This window comes from Lasioglossum baleicum, chromosome 19 (genome assembly GCF_051020765.1).
Source record: "Lasioglossum baleicum chromosome 19, iyLasBale1, whole genome shotgun sequence".
In the NCBI taxonomy this organism is placed as follows: domain Eukaryota; kingdom Metazoa; phylum Arthropoda; class Insecta; order Hymenoptera; family Halictidae; genus Lasioglossum; species Lasioglossum baleicum.
Window position 1 is genome coordinate 3,773,913 of NC_134947.1, and position 20,818 is coordinate 3,794,730.

Sequence of the window (20,818 nt, forward strand, 5' to 3'; positions counted from 1 at the left end):
TGAAAAATATTGGATATTCATTACCGCAGCGAATGATTCGTGCCGCTTCGTTCCCTTAAGACGCAATGTTAATTCCTGGCAGAATTTACCGAAAATTGTTACGGTTAGAAATTATTTACAGATATTTATGCAAGTTCCAGCGACAATCAGAATTGCGATTGTGCCACCTACTTTCTGGGCTCATTTCTTTCATACGGCTCCTGCTGATCAGTGTTACCAGACAGGGGTAATCGAAAAGGAATCGGGACTGATCGGGACCAATCAGGACTGATCGGGAGTCGGGAGCAGTCGGGAGCAGTCGGGAGTCGGGAGACACAGGAGACACTAGCACCGAGTCGTCGGTGACACCAGGTGACACTAGTAGTCACTAGTAGTCGTAACTGTCGTAACACTGCGTTGCGTGATGCATGATTACATTTACATTATATATACACATTAGTTATATACATATAGTAACATAGTAAATAGCATAGCAGTATAGCAGTTGAAGTTGGTTCAAGTTGAAGGTGGTTGAAGGGAATTAAAGGTGCTCGAAATTTCTCGTAACGGTTGATATGTACTCTTGATAGTGAACTTTGACATAAATAAGCATTCTCGAACAGAATTGATATTCTATATTTTCACTGAAATCAAACTTGAGAAATATAAAAGAATGGCACCGCGAACGGAAACAGTAGCAAAGGAAAGTTCAGAACTGCCGAAAGAAGTACCGCATAGAGGAATTAATGCGGTTTTATTGGGGCCACCTGGTAGTGGTAAGGGGACACAGGTATATAAGATTATTTTTTGACTTTCCTCAAAAATATATAATAACTACTTTTCATTAAATTATCGTCGATCTTCTTCTTGTACGATTGTCCAGCTTCTTTTTCAACATCTATCTCTACGTGTGTTCACTTCAAATGAATTTTCATAATTTTTCAGGCTCCGCTGTTCAAGCAACGATATTGCGTATGTCACCTTTCCACCGGTGACATGCTTAGAGCAGAGATCGACTCTGGATCTGCTCTTGGACGAGAAATTAAAAAGGTAATAGATGAAGGTAAATTGGTTAGCGATGACCTTGTAGTTAACTTGATCGATCATAATTTGGACAAACCGGAATGCAAACGTGGTTTCTTACTGGATGGTTTCCCCAGAAGCATTCCTCAAGCTGAAAAAGTAAGTTGTGATACAAGTCCAATCAATTTCTTTAATGTAACGAATCGCTTAATCTTAATCGGTACATTAGCAAGATTTAATTAATGATTCATTGTTGCTCTTACAATTAGAGTTATAATTGTAATTATCATTATATTTATGTTTCGCTATAAGTGAAACTTGACTTATTGCTAGAAATATGTACTTGACCTTGAGACGGCATTGAGAAAGAGAATTAATTAGAGAAGCTCTAAAGATATGTATTATGTATACTGTATACGCGGTACATACTTGGTATACATGAAAATAATCTCACATTTAAATTTCTAAATCAATTTTTTACTAGCTCGACGATATGCTAAAGAAGAGAAAAACTAAGCTGGACGCTGTGATAGAGTTCGGAATTGCCGATAGTTTGTTGATAAAGAGAATCACAGGTCGTCTGATACATCCTGGAAGCGGTAGATCGTATCACGAAGAATTTGCTCCTCCCAAAGTTCCTATGAAAGATGACGTACGTAACGACTCTACACAGATTCTAATAGTTAATTAGACTGTGGATGTTTTATGCAATTTCGAATTTTTGAATCAAATTTCGAATCAAAGAAAATATAATAGTCTGATATGTATATCAGAGGTTTTGTGTAAATGAGAAGCAGGAATAACATAAAAATTGATTTGATCCCTTAACGACTTTCTTACACGTTAAAATCAGCATTACAACATTCTGGAATGTTTAAAATCTTTTACCGTTTTATATTTCGCCCAACCAATTTTTGTTCATAAATGCATCAAGTCTATAATAACACAGTCTATACGTATAGTTACACCGTGAACAATGGTTCGGTAAAATTACACACAAGTAACAATATTTCTTCTCGATAGATCACCGGGGAGCCATTGATCAGAAGATCCGACGACAATGTAGAAGCATTGAAGAAACGTTTAGGAGTATATCACACGCAAACTCAACCTTTAATCGATTACTATGCTTTGCAAGGAGTTCATTACTACGTTAACGCGGCTCAGTCAAGTACAAATGTTTTCAAAGATATCGATCGTATATTTTTACGAACTATCAAACAAGATGAAAAAAAGAAAACATTTTTTAGTCGATTCTTTTAAGATGTTTCATTGAAATTCAGTTCCAGATCATTCTTCTCTCGTGTAAATGAAAGGGCGCAAACTGTGTAGTTAATGGGATATGATCAGTTTTAGTATTACAGTAATTTTTAAAAGAGTATAACATATTAGATGTATAATTTTCGATTTAAAAGCAATTTACCTGTTTAAGAGTACACATGGTTGATAGTTGATACAATATGTAGTTTCTGATTGATCAGAGTGTACAGTACGTACGGTATAGCCACAAGAAAAGACATAGCAAACGAAATGAAAGATATGCGATCGCTACTGCATTAACTTAGTTGCCAATATGAAATTGTAGGTTTTTAAAAGAAAGTATTATAAGCTAACGGGCGCGGGCCCGCGCGCGCGCGCGTGCGAGAATTGAATGCACACACATATTACTAACATATTGAGCACAGTGATAAAACCTAACATAGAAATTAATCGTTTAACTATGTGAGATAAACAATAATTTGTATATAACGAACAACGGACATTTATTTCTTTAATTAACATTATAAAAGACACTTTTTCTATTCGTTTCTACTTTGTTATTTCAATCTGTATACTTTTCTCTAAGACGTGTATGTACAATTTTCTTTGCATAGAATGTATGTCAGGATTATAGGATTTTCTTAATTCAGGATTATAATTATCAACATATCTTATACGCACATGTATGAATTTTTATTATAGATTATATTTTAAGCGAAGATATACAATAATTAATGTGGAGCGTCGTTTCTTTTAAGATGTTGCACTCTATCGATGTAATGATAATTAAGCCTACATATTATCAGGAAAAAGGTAATTTTACAAACGGCTATAAATTAAACGCAATTTAGATCAAAATCTCTATTTTCCATAAATGAGAATATGTAAAATCTATTCTGGTATAATGTTTCTGCCTACACATGTTCATGTATCATTATTCAATTGTAAATATTTTACAGTGAGAAATGAATGTAAATCTGGATAAAATAAATTTCTGATACACCAAGCGCAATATATATATATATTTACACATACTACATATACGTATACATATATATGTGTACCTTCCTTTTTGCTTCGCATATACTATTACATATCTGGCGAAGATAACCTTGCGAACCTTGCCCATACGGAAGAGTAAGTTGTATGATTTCGAGGTGCCTATTACGCGGCGTATTCTACCCACATTCTACCTAACTTTTTTCGGACGAAGATGCTTAGGAGATTTGAAGGTCAACTGAGGTCAACCTAGTTTTTTAAAATGGAACCACATATTTTTGAATTCCTACGTTTGTAGCCCTTCACGAAACAGATTCAATGATTCAAGGTCAGATGTATACACGGATGATTTTTATAAACAGGTGACCGATTGAGTTTTCTTCGAAATGAATAGACATACGAAAAAATCGATTAAACGAAAAATGTTCTGTTCCGAGGGGGACATGTTCTGATATATGTATACGCGTGATACGAGTCGACGTTCCAGACAGTTCCATAGATGGAGGGGCCTAGGAGATTTCAAGGTCAATTTAATTTTTTTTATGGACCTACTATACATATTGTATAGTCTGATATATGTACGTAGGTTTTGCACTCCAAATTCAATCTTATGCAAATCATATTTCACCCTTCTGCGAAGCAATTTTTATTTTCTATAAATTAAGTATTTTAACAATACAATATAAGTAAATAAGTAGAAAAAGGTGAAACTGCTTTGCATAAGGTTGAATTTGATTTACGAAAGAATGAAATTGATTTTCAGAAAGGTGAATAACTGATTTACAAAATGTTGAAATTGATTTACAAAAAGGTGAAATAACTGCGGTTTTCACAAGGTTGAATTCGCCTTGCAAAAGGACGAATTTAGAATACAAAACCCCTACTTATACCCATTTCGAAGAAAACGCTGTACAATATCAGTCGTCAAGTGGAGTCATATAATTAACAAAAAAACCTTTAGCATATAAACGCAACGGATAACAAGAAATCAGAATCCAAGTTCTCCAGTTTATACACTATTCCTCACTGTACATCAACGGTCTAAAATAATTCGGCCATAAAACGCGAAAAAGGCGTAAGTACCTAAAAACAACTATATCGTCTGGTAAATGAAAATAAACAGTTCAAGATCCGCGGGAAGCACGCTAAGCGCGCCGGGTAAGCGCGAAACGCGTGCGCGCGCGGCGATCGCCAATTGTTCGCGAGAGTTGGCGAGAGTTTCGTCGTTCGCGGTTCGCGCAGTTATATTCGTGGATAAATAAGTTTTTTTCGCTTGTTAGAACGCACGGCGCGGCGCACGGGGACGAAAGTAGAGCGATAGAGGGAGAATCGTGGAGAAAATCGGTTGTGGATTTCCCGGTGGAACGGTGTGCTTTTTCCGAGTGGTGAAGGCCGGCGAACCGAGAACCGAGTGATGCACGCATATGTCTAGGCTCGGAGGGACTCAGGTTCTGGCCTCTACAGCACAGGTGAAGAGGACAGCCGCCGATCACGCAGCGCTGGTGAACGTCGGTGCTGCGAAACGCAGCAAGCTGTCCGCCGTTCCGGTCACGGGGATCGACGGGATCGAAAACATGACGGACACAGCCGCGGCCACGACAGACACGCAGAAGAGGGCTAATTTCTCGGCGTTGACCGTCGGGAACCCAAACGGAGTGATCTCGCCGAGTTTGGCAAGTGTGAAAACAGGCACTGCCAGAAAACTTGTCATCAAAAACTTTAAAAGTAAGCGACATCGCAGGGACCACCTAACCTCAAAGTCAGCTGGCGATGAATCTCGTCGAGATCTCCATCCTGTATATAGAATTTATCTGTTTTGGCACCGTGCCACGCCGTACATTGCGACATTTCTTTTTTTTTCCTTTTTTGCTGAACCGCGTTCATTTTACACGTTCGAGAAGAAACTTCTCTCCTTCACGGATTAACAATACACCACAATACACAGTACACTGACATAACCTAACCCCGGAGATCGAACAGAACTGCGAATGGAGAAATGTTCTTAACGCGCATTATTTCCTCGTTTTTTCTACGGTTTCCAGAACTTTCGCGTTTTCTATGATTGTGTAATTGATTTAAGATGTCCGCTTGCACGGCTTCGCGTTTCCCTCTTTTTCGTATGACTAATGCGAATATAAATATGAACGAACTATGTATGTAAAATTTTATGTATTTTTCTAATGATCTTTAAATGGATTGCTGAGTCAATGGCTGAACAGAGATTTTAAAATTCGATTTTGATCGTGTTTTCTGCTCGAGAAGCGAAGGACAGAATTATTTTCGTTCTTACTATAGGTGTATATTTATTTTGTAGTTTTATAAATAGATCTTGTACAAGATATCGACACACACACAGAGATACGTTGATATTGATATTTTCTGTATTTTCTTTAGATAAACCGAAATTACCGGAAAACTATCAGGAACAAACATGGGAGAAGCTACAAGAGGCTGTGATCGCCATACAAACCAGCAAAAGTATTCGTTATTCATTGGAAGAGCTATACCAAGCTGTTGAAAATATGTGTAATCACAAAATGGCATCTACGTTATATACCAAACTGACAGGGCTAACCGAGGCTCACGTTCAGGCTAATATAGAACAATTCTTGGCAGAATCCATGGACAGGCATATATTTTTGAAAAAGATGAACGAATGTTGGCAGTCGCATTGTAGACAAATGATTATGATTAGGAGTATTTTTCTATATCTGGATAGAACATATGTATTACAAAATCCAAGTATTTTATCCATTTGGTAAGTATCTTTAAGCCCGATCGTAAATATTTACTTTAACCCTTGGCACTCGAGCGGCGACACCGAGGCGCCGTTAAAAATTGCTCTACCATTATTCGTGTACACTTAGTCACAAAATATGTCGGTATCGAATTCATAAACTAAACATTCGAATATTTCTGTAAGATTGCTCGCACAGGGTCTTCTTGTAGGACCCCGATATAATAATTAGTCTACTAATATATCTCGTACAAAGATCTTACTCAATCCAAATATTATTTTAGGGATATGGGATTACATTTATTTAGAGTATATATCGTTCTAAATAATTTGGTTCAGACACGTACGGTAGAAGGATTACTTATGCTTATAGAGAAAGAACGCCAAGGTGACACAGTAGACAGAACGCTTCTTAAGTCGTTACTACGAATGTTATCAGATCTACAAATTTACCAAGATGCCTTTGCCACCAAGTACGAGTTTCTTTATGATTGAAATTAACGTTTCTTTCACCAGTTTTCTCATCTGATTTTTCTTTCTAGATTCCTGATAGCTACGGAGAGATTATATGCCGCAGAAGGACAAAGACTAATGAACGAACATGATGTCCCAGAGTACTTGGCACACGTAGACAAACGACTTCAGGAGGAAAATGAACGTTTGTTGCATTACCTTGATGCGTCCACAAAGTACGTAATAATCATTCCTACGTTGGTTACCTAAGTAGACACACGGTATATGTTTATGCAAAATAAAAAGTTTCTACCTGAATTGCAACAACAACTAGAGCAAAGTGAAAGTTTATTTTCTTTCTTAACACACACATTACCGACGACCGGTGAGCAGATTATGTATCGCATCATTTTGAAAAATCTATGCTACATGGCCAAACACTTTTTCGAATGGAACCATCGATAGCAACAGCAATTTTCATTCTGAACTAACAAGTCATAATATTCGAAATTGAATGTTCTAGGTGGTCGTTAATTCATACCGTAGAAAAACAATTGTTGTCCGAGCATATTACCAGCATTTTACAAAAAGGATTAAGTGGTTTGTTGGATGAAAATAGGATTAGTGATTTATCTTTACTTTATAATTTATATAGTCGAGTTAAGAATGGCCTTGTAGAACTTTGTTTGAGTTTCAATTCTTATATAAAGGTACGTACCACGCTCGTATTTGGTAATTGCTTTTAACGTATATGGTGGATTATATCAACTGAAATTATCCATTTTTTCGAAAATCTTCATAGAAAAAGGGTAAAACCATAGTTATAGATCCAGAAAAAGACAAGACTATGGTTCAAGAGCTTTTGGACTTTAAAGATAAAATGGATAACATAGTCAACACATGTTTTCACAAAAATGAGAAGTTTGCGAATAGTTTAAAGGAAGCTTTCGAAGCCTTCATCAATCAACGAGCAAATAAACCAGCCGAATTAATAGGTAATGTTATCTCTCTCTCTCTCTCTAGATACATATGTAACTGTACATATGTAACTTTCTTTTCTTGATTGCAGCCAAGTTTGTCGATTGCAAATTACGAGCGGGTAACAAAGAAGCGACCGAGGAAGAACTAGAAAGATTATTAGACAAAATTATGGTACTATTTAGATTTATACATGGAAAAGACGTATTCGAAGCGTTTTATAAGAAAGATTTGGCGAAACGTTTGTTAGTGGGCAAGTCAGCTTCCGTTGACGCTGAGAAGTCCATGCTGTCGAAATTGAAACAAGAGTGCGGAGGTGGTTTCACCAGTAAATTAGAAGGAATGTTTAAAGACATGGAACTCAGTAAAGATATCAACATTGCGTTTAAACAGGTAAGTAACAACATTCGCAACAATATCTAGAAATATTATCCGTTTGTTAAATTATTTAAGAAACAACATTTTCATCTCTCGCTTAGTACGCAGGAAATTTACAAAACGAGTTGTCTGCGAGTAATTTGGATTTGACCGTGTCAATACTTACGATGGGTTATTGGCCAACTTATCCTGTAATGGAAGTAACGTTACCGCCAGAAATGGTTCAGTATCAAGATGTGTTTAACAAATTTTACTTGGGGAAACATAGCGGTAGAAAATTACAGTGGCAACCTACTCTGGGTCATTGTGTCCTAAAAGCGTGGTTTAATCAGGTATTTTTTTTTTAATCTTTAACAAGTAGACAGCGGATCTTTGTGCAAAATAAAAACTTTCTACCTGATTTCCAACAAACTCTCTTCTCCCGAGCGAAATAGACATAGACATTTATTTACCTTCTTAATATGATATTAATAGAGGTTGAAAATGATATAACAGGATTTTTCTTATTCTTCTACTGTTTTCACTGTGTGTGTGTTCACTTAATAAATTACACCTACCGTGTGATTTTTGTCATAAATGCATAAACTCCGCCGTCTATTAATCACAGTGACATTCGTAGTAGTAACACGAAATGTCGATTAGTAATTATTTCGAACGCTGTACACCGCTTCGTTTCGACCGTCTCTCTCTCTCTCTCTGTTACAGGGTAACAAAGAGTTTCAAGTATCGCTGTTTCAAGCATTGGTATTAATCATGTTCAATGATTCCGATAACCTGTCCCTGGAAGACATAAAGGCTGCGACAAATATAGAAGACGGCGAACTTAGAAGAACATTGCAATCTTTAGCTTGTGGAAAGGCTAGAGTGTTAAAAAAGAATCCGAGAGGAAGAGATGTCGCGGATAACGATAGATTTGTATTCAATGCAGATTTCACGAACAAACTGTTCAGAATTAAAATAAATCAAATCCAAATGAAAGAAACGGTACCGAATGTCCCAAATAACTTGGAAAATATGGTTTTATAGAATTAACTCGCGTATTAACTAATTGATTGTTTCTTTTGTTTGTAGAACGAGGAACAGAAAGCTACGGAAGAACGAGTTTATCAGGATAGACAATATCAAATAGACGCAGCTATTGTTAGAATTATGAAAATGAGGAAAACACTTACACACAACTTGTTAATTAGTGAACTGTACAATCAATTAAAGTTCCCAGTGAAGGTATATATATATATATATATATACATATATATATATATCTATCAGATGATTGCACAAGTCCGTGCCCGATTTCAAAAAGGAAAATTATATTAATTTTAATTAATTCTAATTGTAAAAAAGAACGGTGACTACATATATATTATTGTTTAAAAAAGCTGTATTCTATAAAATTTAACCATTCAATTTTATTTTCAAATCGGGCACGAACTTGTGCAATTATCTAATAGTTAACGCTAAACGCAGTTCGAATTACGCGTATCGTAAATGGATATACAATGTATGTACATAGAGACTGACTTTCGTTAATATTCAGAAAAGAATATTTCGAGAAAAAGAACGACAACTCTTCTTAAATACGTTGAACTTCATTTGAAATTTTTTTGAAAAATTGCAATTGATCGGAATTTTAGAGAAAATATTAAAAGTTGCATATCCATAAACCTCCTAGCGTTAAACAAATTGATCGGCTCTTGAAGAGTGTTGGAATGTTAGTGGTGGGAATACTTTGTAATAATCCAGTAATAACAATAACATACACGTATTTTTTCAGCCTGCTGATTTGAAAAAACGAATCGAATCTCTGATAGATAGGGATTACATGGAGCGGGATAAAGATAATGCGAATGAGTACAATTACGTTGCGTAACTTGCGAACCAACAAATGCCAAAGTGATTGCGGACTGGGACGACGCCATGTTTTGTAGCAAAAGAAACCAACCAATACACATTTCGGTGTTTGTCTATTGTGAATGTGACATACTGAAAAACAACGGAGAACTCGTAAACTGTCGTTGACTATCAGCGTAATGTTGCAGCGTGTGTGATCAGTTGATTAAGAAGGAAAAAATGAAATCAGAGTGGACCTCGTTGTCTCGGTTTTTATAGTGCGTAACGGACACTGGACAACAATTATTCAGATATGTCCCTTTTTAAACAGTGCTTTATTACTGTTGTTATTCTTGTGTTGTTTCTGGATTTCGCTAAAAAGGACCATGCGCAGAGATATGTCTTTAACGGTGTAGCATTTAACGAAAAAACATATGTACATCAAGAATTTTTTATGCAAAACAGTTTTTCACAGCATATTAAAGATTTAAGACGATAATATATAGTAGGACTATTCTAAGAATAAGAAACCACAATGTATTTGACTGAAAGTGAACCGAAAAAAACCGCATTATTTATGGCAAACGTAAGACGAACAGTGTATTGCGAATGTCTACAGTTTTTTCGAACGAGATAAAGCACATTATGTTATCCCCTAATCTTCTAATATATTAAAGATATTTAATTTATCGCGGAAAATTTATAAAAAGAACAAACATCTTCGAAAGAACTATTGGGCTGGCAAGAAACTAATTAATTTCGGTGTTTTAACGTGAAATAAAACCGAATTTTCTTATTCAACCAATGAACGCGCGAACAATGATAATTTGCTAATATCGATAAAATATTATCCATTTTTGAATAAAAAAATTCGGTTTTATTTCACCTTAAGATACTGTGTGTGTGTGTGTGTGTGAATACTGAAATTACTTTCTTGCCAACCGAATATAATATAGATAAAGAATGCGTGCACACTGCACAAGATGAATGCTGCAAGATTTAGACGAATCTCATTGGAAACAATATGCGTATTTCTGTAACAAATTTTTGTACATTACCTTATAATACAGAGTTTATAAATAAGATAATTATATTGTACAAATGTCATCAATTTTTCAGTCAGAACAATACAGTAAAGCAATACATTATAAATTTAACTTTATAAATAATATGAAGCACTTTTTAAATATCGTCTATGTTGTTGTTTAAGACTGCTTATCATCTATATATTAATATTGACACTACGAGATATATATATATAGTTTTTATGTATAAATAAATGATAACACTTCGTTTTTTTAAATACACGCGCCACTAGTTTACGACGAAAACTGAAATGATGTATGCCAATTTTCCTTCGATATTCTGTAATAAAATTCTATATAAAAGAAAAATTATCGTGAAAGTGTTTCATATTATATATAGTAGCGTTAATGAAAATACTCTGCCAGTAGCTATAGGATATTTCATAGAGTTAAATAAGATAAAACAAGGATAAATAAATGTCACCAGTTTATTTGAGATAGATTTTTAGAATATCTATTGCGGTATTGCAGATTACTAAAAAATTTCAGTTTAGAAAAACTATAAATTATCAAAATACGTATCCGAATAAAGTTGTGTAATGTAAACCGCGCGGTTTGGGCGGATTATCATTTTCTTTTCTGTTCTTTTCTATTACAAAATATTCGAATAAATTTAAACCATTCGCATTTTACGTGCTACGTGCTACGCTAATTCGAATTATAAGCTTTCTTTCTTACTTAATTATACAATAGTCTTAATCATATAATCTTGAACGATTCAAATCGATAAAATCATAAACTGGCTCTGTATTAGAAGGTTTTTACAAACAATTGTTAAAGAAATATCGAAATAGTCGAAAGTAAATAGTCGAAATTGTCAGAAATTAGACGCGATTTCTTCGAATCATTTTTAGTGTAATCTGAAAACGGAGACAAGAGACTCTATTGTAAAAACATGTCCAGTGGTTTTTTGTGAATACAAAATATCTAGTTATAGGTGCGTCATGAAACATTTAAAAATAAAAAGAATTAAAACTTAAAAAAACACATAAGCGAAGAATTGCATAATGTAGAAATTGTAATGTACATGTACTATTATAGTATAATAGTATCGATAAGATTTAGAAATGGATCACCTACATTTACGCTTGTTCAGTCGTTACGCATGTCCAGTGTATAATATATTATATTAATAGCTTATTAACAGAATTTTATATAAAAACAAAGGAGAATGTTGTTAACGAACCATTAGCTAATTTTAACAGAAGCCCCGAATCGAGAGTTTTAATAGGATTAAAAAGAAACCTAAACACACACACACACACACACACAGTACACGATAAACTTCGTGCGAGACATCATTTCGAAGATTATCGAATAAAATAATAATAGTGGTATGTATCGCCAATCACCATATCATATTTTTTGGTACTTGATTTCATTTTTCTAAAGCGCAAAACAAAATGCATCTTTTTGCTACTCACGAATCACGAAAAACAAATTGTAACCAAGTCTTATTGTAGAGTTTTGATTAGTCTTCTCGTAAATTACCTTATTACATATTTGCGCGTTTCCTCCGTGTTACACTGAAATACTTATTTTTTCGCGTAAACATTCATAGATTTATTCATAGATTTGTAAATAGGGTAAGGTTTCCGCGTACTTGTAATAAAATATGACAAAACATTTCGAACATTTATATATCTTCTGATATCTGATATATCATAACACGTCATAACAAATTCGAATGATTTGGAATCGTTAGTTTTTAAAAAATTTATTTTTACAAACGTACCTTTATCAAAATTATCTATTTCCATGCGTTACATGTACTATTTTAGTTTACGTTATCTCTGACGTTTTTCACTTGTTCCGTTCTCATATCAATTTCATTGAGCAAAGATTTCGCAAAATTGTTGGCACTAGCTTCCTTATCTAGGAAATCCGACACTAATTTCGACGACGGTTTCCCACCTCCGTGTGATAAACATTCGTTTCGATATCGATCACCTGCTGCGCGATTAAAAGGATCTGCTTGGAAATAAGTTTGCCATATCCACGAGGCAATCGCTCGGGAAATTAAGTAAGCGTAATATTTCGCACCGTATCCAACTAAGTGAGAAAATCTCAAGTGCCATGCCTACGATAATTACATCACATGTGATACAAATCTTCTTTGTATGAATTGACGACGAATATACATATAAAACATGAAATACATACTGTATTTTTAACATAGGGAAGCCCGTAGTATTTCCCTTGTATTTCTTTTAAAATCGTAGTGGATGCTTTCTCTAACTTTCCGCTATGATAAACTTGGTCCAACATACTGTAGCATACTTGATTTTGTAACTCGGAAGCACAGAATATGTTCTTGGAGGCGTGCAACTTCTCTAACAAGGAATTTGGTATTTGTTCTAGAGTTTGGAAATGTCGTGCGAACGTAGAAACCACCTTGAACGCATATTCATCATTATCTTAATTAGGTAATCTCATGAAGCCTGCGCGCGATTCAGATATTCTCTAATAACATAATAACTACACACTGTGTGTCTAATAATAACAACTTACTCTTGGATCGCTTGCAAAATATTCCATCAATATACTTGGAACTTCTGCAAAGTCTGTACTACATCTGGTACCAGTTACGTGTTGATATTTTGTTCTGCCTAACATGGAGTGTAACGCATGGCCCATTTCATGAAATAAATTTTCTACAGAAGCGGGACTTAATAAGCATGGATTGGACCATCTAGGTGCTGGCAGTGATAACATTAACACTGCTATAGGAGTCTGAAAAGAGAAATATGCATATACAAAATTGTGAGAGGAAAAGCCACGTTAAATTAATTAATTATTTACATTAATAAGGGACGATCCCGAAACGACATCTTCGAAACTTAATGAAATTCTACTAGACTAGGAGAACGAGTTCTTGCAGAAATATATTAGACACGTATTCTTTTTAACGGCCATCGTTCATATACAACGCGGGTGGTGAAAGCAGCCCTGAAACTTTGGTACGGAACCATATTTGGTCGATAATATGTGTAATTAGACTGCGGATGATCTTTATGCGATATAAAAATTTTCCACCTGAATTCCAACAAACCGGAGTGATAGAAATTTATGTTTCTCTCTTGAATACGTTCCCACAGCTTCTGTTGAAAATGATATGAAAGTATTTCTAAAATTCGTCTAATGTTTCCAATGTCACAAAATTACACCTACTGATTTTTCTCATTCATAAATCCATAAAATCCGCTGTCTAATAATAATTATAAGAACTACGTCTCCTCCTGAAGTTTCATTAGAATAAGATCCGAAGATGTTACACTTCAGGATGCCCCTCGTAAGAGTATCTCGTCGTACTCTGTCGTACTTGATAAGTTCCATTGGCTAGTTGTCTTCCTCCTCTAATAGTGAAATGGCAATCTTGATTAGGTTTGCCTTCCCGCTCGAAGAAATCACAATATATATAACCCAACGCTGAGTTGTTTTCATCGATTACGGTAATTTTTTGTATATTATTTGCCCAAACTTCACCCGGCGTGATCGCAGTGGACTCCAGCCGAATACCATATAACGATTGAGTCAAAATGTTTATTCCATCCATACAAGCACCAAGCGAAAAGTACGGAGTGAATTCGCTGCTTGACATTTTCAACCAAGACCTTTTCGCTTTCGCCGTGAAATAAGCAGTGTCCCACTGCATTATTTTCTGAACAGAAAGTACAGAAATTTAGAGAAATAGTTCCAAGTTCGAATAGCGAACTTTGTGTAACGTCTAGATAAATTTGCACAACACCTGCTTTGTACTGGATGATTCTGTGTCTTTCATTTCTTGCATCTGTTGGAAATCCTGCGCCGCTTTAAACTTCAGATTATCATTTAAAATGTTCAGAAAATCGTATACCACTTCTGGCGTTTCTACCGTACTTCCCTTCACAGCTCTAAAAATTGTTTGCTCAGGTATTATAATTCAATTATAAAAGGAATGATCTCTATCTTTATATAGTAAATCATGATAAATGTTAGATGATTGCAAAAGTTGCACCACTATTTACAGTCTACAATTGTCTCCGCGAACATTTTACAACCTGATTTCCTGATTTTTGGTAGAAGTTACGTGTTTATTTTCAAAAAAGATTACGAGAGGTAAATTGGATAGAAACTTTTGTGCAATCGTCCAATATATTTTAGAGCTATCTACCTACCTATGAGCGTACGATGGAAATCCGCATAATCTAGCCAAGTCGTGTCTAGAGTTCAAAAGTTCCTGCAGAAGATATTCCTGTCCTTTATCCGGATATAAAAATACACGATACGCAGCCTCTCTGATCAAGTTGTTAGAGGAGTCTACGTAAAGCCCTTGTACTATTATTTGATTATCTTTCATCGCGAAACTGTGAAACAAGTTCGCGATCAAGCTCGATGCCTCGAACACAAATTCTCTGTTATCTCAAATATTTTATCGTACGACTTACTGCTCCCTCGCGCCCGGTGGAAGAATATTAGCATCCACTGCTCGTGGATTGCCCGCACCTGCCATGAACTTTTGACCTACCTATATCCAGAGAAAATCCAATCCGCTTAAACGTTTCGCTTTTAAAGATCTTCTACTAGACACATAATTGGCACATATAAAAATCATTTACATACTTGTAATATATAGTCGTTTAATCGTACGACCGTTTCTCTCTCCGCTTCGGGCAAATGTATGCCGCACTGTTCAAAATCGAAAAGAAACAGTTTGGCTACATGGTTGTCCAGGATAGATGTATCTTGTTGAACATCTCCGTTATGTACAACTTGTTTTAAAGCATTGTACAGATTGCGATGAGTATTCAACCTGAGGGAAATATTTAAATGTTTACACAGTATCTCCAAACATATTGTACGTATCGCTAGAAGAAAGGTTTTCAGTTTTTCTACCAAGTCAAAATTGTTGTCTTTCGGACGTTAAGCAGTATTTACTTTTCTACTATACCACTAATAAATATACAAGCGTCTTCTGCAGCCTTCACGTATTGTTCCTCCGGATGCGCGATTCTAATGAACTCTGCCAAATCTGCAACTTTGCACAGCGTGTCGGACATGTCATCGAAAATTTCTACCATCTTACGTTTCCTGTTTGGACTCGTAGCTTCTTCTATTAGCATATCCGTTTCGGACATAGCTCGATGCTTTAGAATACTGAATCCTTGTGCCGTTTTTAACTCGGGTATTCCGAATAGACCCTGCAAGAGATGTTTAAAACTGTTGAATCAGTCGGCTCGATCAACACATTTAACATAAAAGAAAAGAGAGAACTTACAGACTCCTTCTTGGAGTCTAACTCGAAACCATATTTATTTTTGGTAATGGAGTTAAACGCTGTTGCGAGCGGAGACCATGTATTGACACCTCTATGTTTAACATGCTTTATAAATTGTTTCTTCCAAAAGTTCATCATTTTTTACACACCATTAAATTTTGACTTTACTTGACAAAAATGATGATATTCATTCTGGAAAAAATAGAGTGATTCTACAGTGTTCGAATAGTTGCACATTTCGTCGAATATTTTTTTGAGAACTGTTTTCTTTTTAATTATTTCAATGATCGCCGATATCAGCCGTGATATATTCGGAGACTATTTCAATTATTTATACTTTTATCTGTACGAATTATAATTCCGCTAAAATGATATTACAAAACGTTTGCGAGAAAATGATGTTTTCGAAATTTGATGAACTAAATAGTATCATAGTTTAGTTATAATAGAAACTAAATGATATTTATTGTTTGAAAATTGCATTTTGTGGAGGCCAGTGGAGGCCCCGAAACACCACACACGTATCGACGTATTTACCACATGTTTTTTCGTTCACCAAGTGTATTTATACTGGTTGTACTGCTGGTGTATACTGATTACTATTACTGATATCTTTGCAATATATTACTCTCCGTAACGTCACGTTTCGCGACCTCGTTAGTGTCATGTATTCTTGATTCCCACTTCCCACTGATTCCCACTTGTTCCCACTGTTTTATTGTGTTGAAAACTATTGCATCGGCATATGGCAGAATCTTAGACCACGGTGCATTATACAGGTGTGCCGACTTCCCTCAAAAAACTGAGGCAGATGAGTCGTAATTCTCTGGCCGCCGCCAGACGGCGCATGGTCCCAGGTACTGTACATGTGCGAATGAAATTGTGTGTGTATTCAGACGTTGAACTTTGAACATACCAAAGAGGATTAGATAGAGGTGACACTGCTGTCCCCCTCTTTTGCAGCGCCATCTAATATCTCAGATCTATTCAGTCTATTTCCCTTCTTATATTTTTCTTGTACACGCCGACTGAAATATGTACGCCATTTGTAATCAAATCGCTGTGAGGGCAGTGAGTGGTTCATTGTTTCCTATATTTCCAAGTATTTTTGGTTTTGTGTTTTCGAAATTAGACAAAAATGCCTATACATTGCTGCATTTGCAAGCAAAAAGTGGAGCAGAACGTTCGTAGTTTGTTTAATATACCCAAAGAGTCACATAAATATGTAAGTTGGGTCAATATGTATAAGTTGCTGTAAATATGTATGTATGTATATATGTCAATATATGTATATGTATAAGTCTTTTGAAAATAAATATGTAACTGTACTTTTCAATTGTATTTTATATAACTCCTTCCTAGCTATATAACATGTATGTATATTAATTAATGTTTTAAAATTGTATAGTCAGAAAAAAATTTAGTCTTCGAGTATAATGTAGAGCGAACCGTAAAATGAGGTATAATATGAGGGGACTGTTTTCGGGGTGCGGAGCAAGGGGTAGACGAATAGTTGGGTTCTGAGACGTTGGGAGCGCTGCGAAACGGGGGGACACATTTTAACATAGGGCTCTTATGGGAGTGTCACCTCTATCTAACTGAATACACACAATCACACTCATTCGCACACGTACGGTACCTGGAACCATGCGCCGTCAGGCGGCGGCCAGAGAATTACGACTCATCTGCCTCCAAATTTCAGCATTACAGAGATGCTACAGATGCTAAGTCGGCACACCTGTATAATGCACCGTGACCCTGGCATTGCTATTTGCTATTGCTAATTGTTGCTAATTGCTACTGATCAGATTGCTACTACGAGCGAGCTGCCGAGCTGCTACGAGCTTATACGAGCTAAGGTACGATCAAACACATAAGACCCGAGCAGTGCGAAAATGGGACGTAAATGCAGCATTTCCAATTGTCGGAGTGAATTTTATGAGAATGGTAAACGTGTATCGTTATTTAAATCTCCGAGTAATATTGAGCTTTATAAAAAGTGGGAAGAAGTTATACAAAGTTCAGGTAACACGTTCACTAAGAATACTTACGTTTGTGAAAAACATTTTCGGAAAGAAAATGTCAAAAAAGAATTAATTGTGAAAGACAAATCAGGAAATGTAGTGTTACAGGTAAGTAAAATTATTAAATTCAAATTCCTTAACAATCATATTCATTCTAGTAATGATAATTTCAATTTGTAGAGTCCTCTCAAGAAACCAAGGCTTTTACCCACAGCTATTCCTACTATCTTTAATAACTATGATGAAAATAAAGAAAATACTTACGGTAAATATCTTGCAGTTATCAATATAAACTAATTGTTTTTCTGGAATTGGAAGGGTGCGGGATGCACGTTCTCATTTCTCAATAATACAAAGATGGGATTTTTCAGTAGTCAAAAGCGCTAGATAAAAGATCAATCTAGGCCGCCGCAATCACCCACGAAAGTCCTGTTTTTACATATATGAGGCGTAATTTGCAGTATTCGAGCATGTAGCTATGAAAACGGCTATATGCGCAGTGTATGCTTTCAAATAATGCAGATTACGCTACAAAATAATGCAAATTACATTAGATTAATTAGATTGATCTTTTATCTAGCGTTTTTGACTACTGAAAAACCCCATTTTTGTATTATCGAGAAATGTATATATAATATTCCTCTTTTGTATATTCAAGTATCTTTTTGAATGCATATAAATTTCAAGATTTCAACATTCACATTTTAAATTCTTTTTATATAGATGACTCAACAGAAAATCTTGAATCTCTGCTTGAAATTAAAGAGGTAAATGTTGCTGATCAAGAAATAAAATTATATATTATTTGTCATATATTATCTATACATACACCCAAATGTGTATAGTGTATACACCTATGTATCAGGTTGGAAAAAAAGTTGGTAGCATTTTCAAATTAAGAATCAAAGATGAAATGAAGGGGTATTTATTCATATGTTTATTTTCAATAACACGAGCAGTTACCTCGAAAATGGCAAAAAGTAATAGAACAGAATGGAAATACGAATACAGCTGTATTTAATAAATCTATGAATTTTATCTGAATTTTAGATTTCAATTTCAATTTACAAACTTTGGTTCCAACCAAATATATTCTGTATACAGTATACACATTGTATACGCACCTATATGTATGTATGTGTTTCAAGTTTCAACTTGAACCATATGTAATGTGCATATGAAATGTGAAAACATAACATAGTTCTTCTACTTATAGGAACCACTAAGTGGCCCATCACCTAGTGATTTATCTACAACACTCGCCAATGACAATCATCACAGTGACAGTGATTATACAAATTCACTAGAATTGAATGCTGCAGCATTGAACGATAAATCGACTGATCAATTACCAATTTTACCATGTGACAATCCAATACCAGTAAATGAATCCAATTGTGTTTCGGTCATTGATGAGAAAACAGAGAATAATATTTCTTCAATTAATAGCAGCAATACATGTACAAATTATAACTTTATTGGAAGAGAATTTTTTAAAATTGTTTCTAATTGTCACTATATTACATCATGGGCAATTCACAAAGTGGAGGAACCAAGGAAAATGTTAATAGCTGCTAAAATAACACCAGTATTTACTAAAGAATCGATGATAGCACCAATAATAGAAAAACAAGTTTGTATAAAGAATATATATATAGAATATAGATAATAATAGAGATATATGTATGTTTTGTTCATGAAATATTTTTGAATAGATACACTAATTAGACATACACTTTTTTAGGTTGTTTTGGAAGAAAATGGAAAATGCCAAACATTTATTTTGAACAAGTTATTAGATTTAGGTGATAATCATGTTAACAGTTTGGAGGAGTTTCAATTGTTGATAAGAAAAGTAGATAGTTGGCACGTGTGTGTAGGAGGTCCAAGTATCTCTCAATATAAGAATGTGAATAGTATTACCGCATACAAAGATATAACTAATAAATGGCGCCACAATCTATGTAAGTTAGTGTTAGAGAGGGGCATCATATGCAAGGAATGTTTAAAAGTAGAAAGGACACTAAGGAGGCAGTTAGGTGTACTTACTAAAAGTAAATGTCCTGCTAAAATAAACCTAACTTTATCGCTACCAATACGGACACATATCAAAGCTATGAAAGAAGAAGCACGTGTCACGAAACAAGCTTTAAGGAGATCTAAAATAAGGTGCCAAGCATTGAAAGACGAAATACGGAACGCAAGAAATGAGATTGCAAAAATTTCAGAAACTGGTTTAGAAGAGAGTTTAACCAAACATCAAGAAAAATATGGTATTCCTCATAATCAGGTGAAATAGATTATTCTTTCTTTCTGTTATTTCATTATACAATTTCTCGAAATTTGCTGTTTTATTTGGATTTACAGGAACTAATAATTAAAGAATGTTTGCGTGCATCCAAATATAAGTCGCCTAAAGGCAATAGATACAATAATGAGTGGCTACTATTATGTTTACTTTTATATAAAAAAAGTCCTACAACTTATAATTTTTTACGGAATAATAAAATATTACCATTACCCGCTCACAGTACCGTTACAAAGTATGTACATGTCCATGATTGATGTTGGTTGACGAAGGCTTTGATAAGGATTTTTTCAATTATTACAGAATAGAAACTGAAAATAGTCCCTAAAAGGGCCAAATGCAGAAAATTATAGAAAATAAAAAAAATTTTATAATTCTTAAATACTGTTTTTCTATGTATATCATGTTGAAATAAAACTTATATAATATTTACACAAAAATGTTTTTCTTTATATCAGAGAGGAAATGAGAGTGCTCACGGGTTTGGCCGTGCCGCTTTTGTCTCCA

General features: G+C 34.9%; 4 protein-coding genes across 5 annotated transcripts; 3 read left to right on the plus strand and 1 right to left on the minus strand.

The window, feature by feature from the left end:
• Positions 1–331: 331 nt before the first annotated feature.
• Ak2 (Adenylate kinase 2) lies at positions 332–3,268 on the plus strand. The gene is made up of 4 exons (XM_076443655.1): positions 332–769; positions 925–1,161; positions 1,487–1,654; positions 2,026–3,268. The coding sequence occupies exons 1-4, from the start codon at positions 653–655 to the stop codon at positions 2,263–2,265; spliced, it is 762 nt and encodes a 253-aa protein (XP_076299770.1). The 5' UTR covers positions 332–652; the 3' UTR covers positions 2,266–3,268.
• A 1,173-nt stretch (positions 3,269–4,441) lies between these two features.
• Cul4 (cullin 4) lies at positions 4,442–12,274 on the plus strand. Of its 2 annotated transcripts, none has more exons than XM_076443646.1 (11): positions 4,442–4,986; positions 5,656–6,019; positions 6,283–6,471; positions 6,541–6,687; positions 6,975–7,161; positions 7,254–7,446; positions 7,521–7,822; positions 7,909–8,139; positions 8,513–8,791; positions 8,879–9,031; positions 9,582–12,274. In XM_076443646.1, exons 1-11 carry the CDS (start codon positions 4,686–4,688, stop codon positions 9,675–9,677), a joined length of 2,442 nt encoding a protein of 813 aa, XP_076299761.1. In that variant the 5' UTR covers positions 4,442–4,685; the 3' UTR covers positions 9,678–12,274. The 2 variants fall into 2 exon arrangements, with proteins under 2 accessions (XP_076299761.1, XP_076299762.1); XM_076443647.1 differs by lacking the exon at positions 4,442–4,986 and adding an exon at positions 5,028–5,556.
• LOC143218461 (mitochondrial intermediate peptidase) lies at positions 11,639–16,782 on the minus strand. Its single transcript, XM_076443648.1, has 11 exons — positions 16,517–16,782; positions 15,980–16,171; positions 15,640–15,902; positions 15,325–15,514; positions 15,150–15,229; positions 14,880–15,068; positions 14,471–14,615; positions 14,045–14,383; positions 13,234–13,455; positions 12,886–13,116; positions 11,639–12,802 (listed from the first exon to the last, which is right to left on the minus strand). Exons 2-11 carry the CDS (start codon positions 16,115–16,117, stop codon positions 12,500–12,502), a joined length of 2,100 nt encoding a protein of 699 aa, XP_076299763.1. The 5' UTR covers positions 16,118–16,171; positions 16,517–16,782; the 3' UTR covers positions 11,639–12,499.
• Positions 16,783–17,599: 817 nt separating this feature from the next.
• Positions 17,600–20,760, plus strand: LOC143218463 (uncharacterized). The gene is made up of 6 exons (XM_076443652.1): positions 17,600–18,111; positions 18,184–18,268; positions 18,727–18,770; positions 19,220–19,636; positions 19,748–20,293; positions 20,371–20,760. Exons 1-6 carry the CDS (start codon positions 17,875–17,877, stop codon positions 20,566–20,568), a joined length of 1,527 nt encoding a protein of 508 aa, XP_076299767.1. The 5' UTR covers positions 17,600–17,874; the 3' UTR covers positions 20,569–20,760.
• Positions 20,761–20,818: the final 58 nt, after the last annotated feature.